This window comes from Erpetoichthys calabaricus, chromosome 1 (assembly GCF_900747795.2).
Source record: "Erpetoichthys calabaricus chromosome 1, fErpCal1.3, whole genome shotgun sequence".
NCBI lineage: Eukaryota > Metazoa > Chordata > Cladistia > Polypteriformes > Polypteridae > Erpetoichthys > Erpetoichthys calabaricus.
Window position 1 is genome coordinate 191,321,683 of NC_041394.2, and position 9,028 is coordinate 191,330,710.

Genomic DNA, 9,028 nt, shown 5'->3' on the forward strand with positions numbered 1-9,028 from the left:
AACATCATTCCCTAATTACAGAGAAACGATATGTATTAATCAATCGGAAAAGTAAAATATTGTTTCAGTGGTATAGTACAGAAATGTGCTTCATATCGTTAATATATGCTGTTTGCAACGTGTACCTGAAGAGAATATGAAATGATCAAAAAGATGAAACGCCAATTGATAAAATAAATATGGTCCAAGCCATCATATACATTCAGATGATGACTGAATAAAATGCAGGCAAAAAACACTACACGGTAATATTTTTTAAACAGATCGGGAGGCAACTCCCTATAAACTTGATAAGTTATTACCGTCTTTCGTACAACAAGCGCATATCTTAGAAACGCGCTGATCAAAAGATCCAACGACCAATTCGCGCACATCTTTAGAGTCTTCATGTTGTGCACTGAACTTTTAAGTCAGACGAAAGATCGAACATATCGTGTGTTAAATGCAGTTTTTAGAGTTGTAGAACTTAGTTTTACCTGTTACATTCATGTTGTTAACGTACGTTAGAATTTGGAAGAAGAAGAAAGTATACCTTTCCACCTACATATTATGTATATATCAATCAGGTGATTCACATTTTATATAATAACAATTTTCTTCTTCATTATTCCATCCAATCTTTAATCATCAGCTAATTTAAAGACGCCTACGTCGGAGACATCAGGTTCATGACGGAAATCAAACCAGACAACATAAGTTAATTTGTAAGCTGCCCAACGTAAAATGACCACCCGTTTTTCCAAACTATCCTGATGGACTTACTGTAAGCTAAACTCTTTTCACACGTCCAAGTGAAATCATGCCATGCCCCGCACAGTTACTACATTGCACAAAAAACGGGTAGGGGATGTCTTCTTAAGTAGGATGCCAAAAGTACAGTAAACTAAATGAATATAAATATATATCCACACTCGTCATTATATACATACTATAACATGAACGAGATGACCCATTACGTATGTACTGTACCCAACAAGGTGGCTTCATTTCATTCACATAATTTGTACAGATGAGGTCAGCTTGTACTCTTAAAACTAAGATCTGGTTTAAGTAGCTTCTATTTTTACCTTAGATCTGCACATTCTAAGTCAATTTCTCCTGGGATATCTTCATGATTAAGCACAATTCGCTCGGATTTCCTCATTTTACTTGCATACGCTGAGTAAGAGTAAGTTACTGGAAATTCCTTTCCCACGACATTTCTATACAAACAGTGTTACAATTCCCATGTAATTTTGAGAGTTTAATAAGCTTTTGCCTTTTATTTATGGATGTTGCCAAACTGGTAAACTTTGATGCACTTGCTTCTCTCTTTCTCTCTCTCTCCCTCTCTCTCACACACACATTCTTCCACGCGGACGCGCGCATATCCAATAAGGAAGCGCGTTCTTGTCTATATAATGAGAAGAAGAGTACATCCCTTGAAGAAAGTCACTTTTTCTTTCTGTCTTTTTTTTTTCGTGTCCCACGTCTTGGCGAGATGATGCAATGAGAGGCTGCTCACGTAGTTTGAGGATGTGCTGGCAAATGACGAGGGAGCCCTGCGATGAGAGCTGCTTTAAATCCTTACAGAGCAGCCTGGCGTGTTCAGCGGCAGACAGCGCCGCACCGCGCAGGCAAGAGGAGCTCTCCGGTGTGTTAATGTGTGAAAATCAGACACCAGCATAGAGATACAACTTATTCTACACTTTCCTGAGGACTGTACACAAGTGTCACCAGTCATGGAAAACTCGACTTCGGACACTTCAAGCACCTGGTATTATAACAACAGTGCTTTTAATAATAAAAGCGATGGCTTTGGTCGAAACGAGGAGGTGGCAAAGATAGAAATCGCTGTGCTCAGTATCACTTTTGTGGTGGCTGTCATTGGGAACCTGTGCGTGCTGCTGGCACTCTACAAGACCAAAAAAAAGATCTCTAGAATGCATCTCTTCATCAAGCACTTGAGCCTGGCAGACCTGGTAGTTGCCTTTTTCCAGGTTCTCCCACAGCTTTGCTGGAAGGTCACTTTTCGTTTTTATGGGCCTGATTTCCTTTGCCGGGTTGTTAAACATTTTCAAGTCTTGGGCATGTTTGCTTCCACCTATATGATGGTCATGATGACAGTTGACCGTTACATTGCAATATGCCACCCTCTGAAGACCCTTCAACAGCCCACGCAGAGGTCCTATGTGATGATCATCAGCACTTGGGTGTTAAGTTTTATTCTCAGCATACCTCAGTATTTCATATTTTCTCTGAGTGAAATAGAGGAGGGGTCCGAAGTGTATGATTGTTGGGCACACTTTCTGAAGCCGTGGGGTGTCCGGGCTTACATTACATGGATAACTGTGACTATCTTTCTGATTCCCGTTTTTGTACTCGTGCTCTGTTACGGATTCATCTGCTATAATATATGGAGAAATATCAAACTGAAGACAAAAAAGCAAACGGGAGAATCTGCGTCCAAAAACGGGCTCATACCCTCTACTGTGAGCAGTGTGACGACCATCTCCAGGGCTAAACTGAGGACTGTCAAAATGACCTTCGTCATTGTCTTGGCTTACATCGTGTGCTGGGCACCTTTTTTCATCGTGCAGATGTGGTCAGCCTGGGATATGAACTTTTCATGGCATGGTATGTAAATGGTGTGATTTATTTCTTTCTCCTAACTTACATAAATAAGCAAGTGAGTTGAAGAAATTCGATGATGTAATATGTCTCTTCATATAAACACCATACCCTGATTAATAATCTCATTCATAGAATGTATTCAGCATGGTCGACATCTGTTTAATATTTTAAGGATTTTTAAACTTTCCGTTTTAAATTCAAAATCCAGTACCAATTCTGACAGTGCAGGTACAAGGTCTGCCCCATGGCACCCAGTACTGTGAAACTTTAGAGTAGCCAGTTACCCTAACAGGAACATTGTTGACAAGTGGCTGAGGAAGACCCTTGCAGATACACAGGGAGAACATGCAAACTCCACACAGGTTGGGATAATAGTATAGACTTAACCAATCAGTGTATTATATAAAACAAAATGTATCTAATTGTATTTCAGATAACCTACAATCAGTAAGCAGCTGGTTTTGAACAACCTTTAAGATTTCCTTCAGTAATTGTGTTTTGTAAGCCGGATATATCTGCTTTTGTACAAAATGCAAGACAAATGAAATGCTGCATACTTAAATGTGAAACAAAATGTCGAGTTTCAAGTTAGATTTATGGCATTTCCCACTTCCTTAAAAAGTTAAAAGGCTAATCATAAATAACTCAGGCGGTTCTACAGGTACGATTTGGCTTGCATATATTAATAGGGCTGGTCAAATGTAGCATAGAATTCCAGGGCTTGGTCTTTAAAACAGCAGCATTTGGCAAATTAAAAATGATATATAATAATCCTGTTCAAGTTTAGACTCAATGCCAAGTAAATCATGTTTACGTACAAAGATGATAAACATGAGTGGATTTTTATCACTGTGAATTTCAGAATGTCTAGATGTCTCTATAAGAATATTATGTAACACAGAAAAAGCAGTAAGACATGTCAATCATAGCCATTGCAATTTGTTATTTGTATAATTACTCGTTGTAAAAAATGTTTTACAATTTATAAAATTAAAAGAATCAAACATTACATACCTTAAAGTAAATTTCCTGTCTTGCTTATTCTTCTAGTTTAATTTAATCATGTCCTTTAGTATTTTCTCTCTGCATGTTTTCAGTACTGAAGGTGCCTGTGTTTAGTTTCAAGGTTCAAAAATCTCCATTTTATTACCTTTTTTAATTGTTGTTATTTTTAACTATTCAATTGCACGAATTATATTCCTAATGTAAGTTTTTATTCATATTTTCTTCCAAGTGTAGTTTAAATTTTTCTTGTACAGGGAAGCAATTTTAGGTGGGTATTTTGGCTCTTCCCATAGATAACAGGGACTTTGGTAAATTGTTTGCTTAGGGTGGACCCCTTAAAGTTTTTCAAAGTAGCTTAGTAATTCTTAGTTAAAAAGCTGCTGAGAAGTTTTCTTCATTTTTTTATTACTTCCTTTGAATCATAGGAATAGTTTTCATATGTTATGGTTTCGATTTCTCGAGAACTTGTGATTAACCACGCTCTGAATTATGACAGGATGGTTTAAGTTAGTTAGTGATAAGCCTATGTGGGAATTATATGTTCATAAATATCACTTTGAGAGATGACCATACCATATCAAGCAGATTTATTGTTACACTTGATTGTAAAACTAGCATGAATAGAATGTAGGGCACCATTATATGTAAAGGATTTCACCATTAAAGAGTGTTTTCTTTAGGAATTAAGCAAAACAGAAGAAAAGAAAAACAAAAGAAGACCATCCTTTTAATACGTTTGGAATTCTTACAGTGTAACTGATGTCATGTTTTCAGGTACTCAGGCACTTTCTTTAATTCATAGGGTTTTTCTTTTTTTTCTGTTTTCAGACTCTGATGATACAGCAGTTACACTTTCAGCTTTGCTGGCGAGCCTGAACAGCTGCTGCAATCCATGGATATACATGTTTTTCAGTGGACATCTTCTGCAAGATTTTGCTCACTGCTTTCCCTGTTGTCACAAAATGCACAGATTTAAAAAAGAAGATTCAATTAGCAGCATAAGGAAGAATACTCTTTTCACTAAGATCTATCAGCGAAGCTCATTCTACAGCACGGGCAGCTGGAAGGACGGTGATAATTCTCCTAAATCCTGCAGGTCCATACCTCTTGAAACGTGAACTTCTCCTTAAATGGCTCTGCAGGCATTAACAAACTGCATTTTTGTTAAATGAACTTAAATTACAATGAAACTAGAAACGTTTAGTTTCAGACAGTCTGTCTTATCTTGAAAAATGTTTATTACTTAAATGTTTGTTGGGTATTTTAAGAAGAAAATCAAGCCACACTTAATGGAATTTGTTATCCGTCAAAATGACAAGTGTGAAAATTTGTGTGGCCTTTTGTGGCTGCCCATATGCATGGTGTTTCACAGGAGTTAAGACTGCCAGTGCTAGCCAGCTGAAAGGTTTATTTTGAAAGACCTTCTTCTGAGTACTTAGCGTTTCGTTCTGAAATTACTGAGCTTGTACTAATTGATCATTTTTTTTTAACACTAAAGCATTCTTCAATTGGTTAGGATTTCCCAGAAATGTAAGTTTATTTACTTTTGATATAATAAAAAGTACTTGAATTTATATTCCCAACTTGATTAATGTATTATTTGGCGGTAGCATTCTAATTTACTGGAGCATACAAATAATCAGGTATCCTTTTACAACTCTCTATAAGTACAGAAAAAAACACAGCATTGTTTCACAGCTAATACACATTTAATATAAATATATTCAGATAATATTTAATAAACCAGAATACAGACAGAAGGTTATTTTTATAGTCTGTTAAAGGCAGATGTGAAGTATCTTAGAATTTCCAAAGCGCAAGGTAAATAAAGAAAAAAATGAAATGATTTATGCATATTAAGTTATATCATGTCAGTGGTTGTTTAGTAAATATTTTAGTGTGCACTCTAAACAAACCAAAGGGATGTGCCAGAAAGTGAGATACACTGAGAAGTCTATTTTACGGAGCAGTTTATCAAGGATCATTAAAAGAAAAAAAGTGAAATACCTACTGGTAGTGTTTTCTTTGTTTACAGGCATTGCGAATGAAGACATTTTTCATAATTTTCTCAGACCATTTAACAGGCTTTAACATTAATGTACTTGCACAAGGATATATAGAATTAACAAAAAAGCAAAAAATGACAAATGTACTATTCTTCTGAGAATGTTTGTATTCGTTCTGTCAGAACATGTTATGTTTAGCAGATCATGCATATTTAATGACATACTATGCATCTGTAAGTCTATATATCTACATATATAGATATGTACATCTATATATCTATGTTCAGTTGATATCTTAATTTGACATTTTTTAATTATTATTAATTAACATTTTGGAAATTAAATGAAATGATATGTATTTTCAGTTACTGCAATACAACAAGCAGTTTTTTATTTATTGTACGCATGTAATTAATTACAAGATTGTTAAAAAAAGGTTGAAAAATTGCATATCTACATGAAAAGTAAATCAATTTTTATGGTCTAATTTCATTTTCAAATGTATGACATTATAAAAATAACCATGAAATTAATAAAATTGTCTTTATTTTGAAATTGTTTGCTTCCTTACTTCTTTGCATTACTAAAATGTTGAGATAGATAGATAGATAGATAGATAGATAGATAGATAGATAGATAGATAGATAGATAGATAGATAGATAGATAGATAGATACTTTATTAATCCCAATGGGAAATTCACATTCTTCAGCAGCAGCATACTGATACAGTAAATAATATTAAATTAAAGAATGATAATAATACAGGTGAAAAAAAAAAAAAAAAAAAAAAAAAAAAAACAGACAATAACTTTGTATAATGTTAAATGTTAACGTTTACCCCCCCTGGTGGAATTAAAGAGTCGCATAGTTTGGGGGAGGAACGATCTCCTCAGTCTGTCAGTGGAGCAGGACAGTGACAGCAGTCTGTCGCTGAAGCTGCTCTTCTGTCTGGAGATGACATTATTTAGTGGATGCAGTGGATTCTCCATAATTGATAGGAGCCTGCTGAGCGCCCTTCGCTCTGCCACAGATGTTAAACTGTCCAGCTCCATGCCAACAATAGAGCCTGCCTTCCTCACCAGTTTGTCCAGGCATGAGGCGTCTTTCCTCTTAATGCTGCCTCCCCAGCACACCACTGCGTAGAAGAGGGCGCTCGCCACAACTGTTTGATAGAACATCTGCAGCATCTTATTGCAGATGTTGAAGGAAGCCAGCCTTCTAAGGAAGTATAACCGGCTTTGTCCTTTCTTGCACAGCGCATCAGTATTGGCAGTCCAGTCTAATTTATCATCCAGCTGCACTCCCAGATATTTATAGGTCTGCACCATCTGCACACAGTCACCTTTGATGATCACTGGGTCTATGAGGGGTCTGGGCCTCCTAAAATCCACCACCAGCTCCTTGGTTTTGCTGGTGTTCAGGTGTAGGTGGTTTGAGTCGGACCATTTAACAAAGTCATTGATTAGGTCCCTATACTCCTCCTCCAGCCCGTTCCTGATACAGCCCACGATAGCAGTGTCATCAGCGAACTTTTGCACATGGCAGGACTCCGAGTTGTATTGGAAGTCCGATGTATATAGGCTGAACAGGACCGGAGAAAGTACAGTCCCTTGTGGCGCTCCTGTGTTGCTGACCACAATGTCAGACGTGCAGTTCCCAAGACGCACATACTGAGGTCTGTCTTTAAGATAGTCCACGATCCATGCCACTAGGTATGAATCTAATCCCATCTCTGTCAGCTTGTCCCTAAGGAGCAGAGGTTGGATTGTGTTGAAGGCGCTAGAGAAGTCTAGAAACATAATACTAAGTCGTGACTTTTAAGGAAGAGGCTGAAGTAACACAGCTATAGTTTCAACTCCCTTCATCATCATCTCATGACAAGACTGTAAACATATTGCTTATATCACTTGCCTTTTATTTTATTTTTTTAAAACTTATTCTTGTATAAAACTGGGGTATACTATAAAAGTAAATCACTTTTTGAATGCATTGATTATGGAATGTGTGTTATATGTACAGTACACTGAAACACCGGTCCTGGGGCCTCATGTATAAACGGTGCGTATGCACAGAAACGTATAAAACCTAAACTTGGCGTAAAGCCACGCACATTTCCACGGTACTCCATACCCTGGCGTATGCAAGTTCTCCGCTCAGTTTTGCAGACTGGCGGCACCCAGCGTCAAAGCAGTGCTACTGTTTCTGTGTGGTTACCCTTTATTTTTCAGATCCATTTCCCTGACACGGCTTTATAAATACACTGAAATTAACTGCATATTGTTTATTAGTTTAATGCATCTGATTGTAATTAACCTGTAACAATATAATAGTCCACGGAATGGTCAAACTATTCCAAATACCATAACTCCGTTAGCATTGTTACTCTCACTGCACCTTCTTTTACTTCTTTCAGCTGCTCCTGTTAAGGGTTGCCACAGCGGATCATCTTTTTCCATATTACTCTCACTGCACCACTTGGAGCAGCTGATCGGAAAGAGGATTATCGGTATACAGCATCAAGCACACGCTGCCTCAGCCATGCTTCCTATTTGAACTGCTTCTCACACCTTTCCTGTACGGACCTCGCGGTTCAGAAAGAGTTTCATTCCAAGAGCTCTAAACGCAATCAATCAGTCCATCAAGTGCTCCTTGTAGAACTGTTTGGACTTATAAGTACAATCACCTCACTGTAAACTTGCACTACAGTTATAATATTGCACAACCTGAGCCACTTTATAAAGCGCACATTTACATATGATGACAATATCATTTTTAAGATGAAATGCAGCAAAATATGTTTATTATATTATACAGATAAAACTTTAACTTCATTTAAATAATCTATATTGTTAATAATTAAACGACACGGTGTTGCTATGGTAGCAAGGATCTGGCGCTCCATTCACAGATTGTTCCTGCCTCGCACTGTTAAAAATTAAAAGTTTTGAAGAATCGGCGTTCTAAGTTTACAGATGGCTTAACGTCTGTTACAGAGCTGATTGTGTGGCGATTGGGTATTTAGAGAAAGAAAAGGAAGGACAGGAATTGGGGGTTAGTACATTTGAAAGAGACAGTACTGCTACAATAAATTATTTCATCGAAGGTCGCGCACAATCACTGCGCCACCATGTTCTCATGTTTAATAACATGCTTTAACTCCTATCATCATGAAAATTATATCAAGTATACATCGCAGTTTTTTTTACATTTTAATTATTCCAAGAGCTGTAATATTACGAATGTAATGGATTTTGTGTCCTGTTGGAGGAAGAGAAAGCCGGAAAGCACGAGTGATTCACACACATAAAGCACATAGAAGATCAAATACAAAACGAAGCATTTAACGTGCTACTTTAGTTACGGTGGGATTTGAGAAACCAGTAAATTAAATGATTTTAAGATG

The 9,028-nt window shown here is 37.0% G+C and overlaps 1 protein-coding gene across 1 annotated transcript; it reads left to right on the forward strand.

Moving 5' to 3' along the window:
• Positions 1 to 1,420: 1,420 nt before the first annotated feature.
• On the forward strand, positions 1,421 to 6,156 carry avpr1aa (arginine vasopressin receptor 1Aa). The gene is made up of 2 exons (XM_028810497.2): positions 1,421 to 2,616; positions 4,447 to 6,156. Exons 1-2 carry the CDS (start codon positions 1,722 to 1,724, stop codon positions 4,734 to 4,736), a joined length of 1,185 nt encoding a protein of 394 aa, XP_028666330.1. The 5' UTR covers positions 1,421 to 1,721; the 3' UTR covers positions 4,737 to 6,156.
• Positions 6,157 to 9,028: the final 2,872 nt, after the last annotated feature.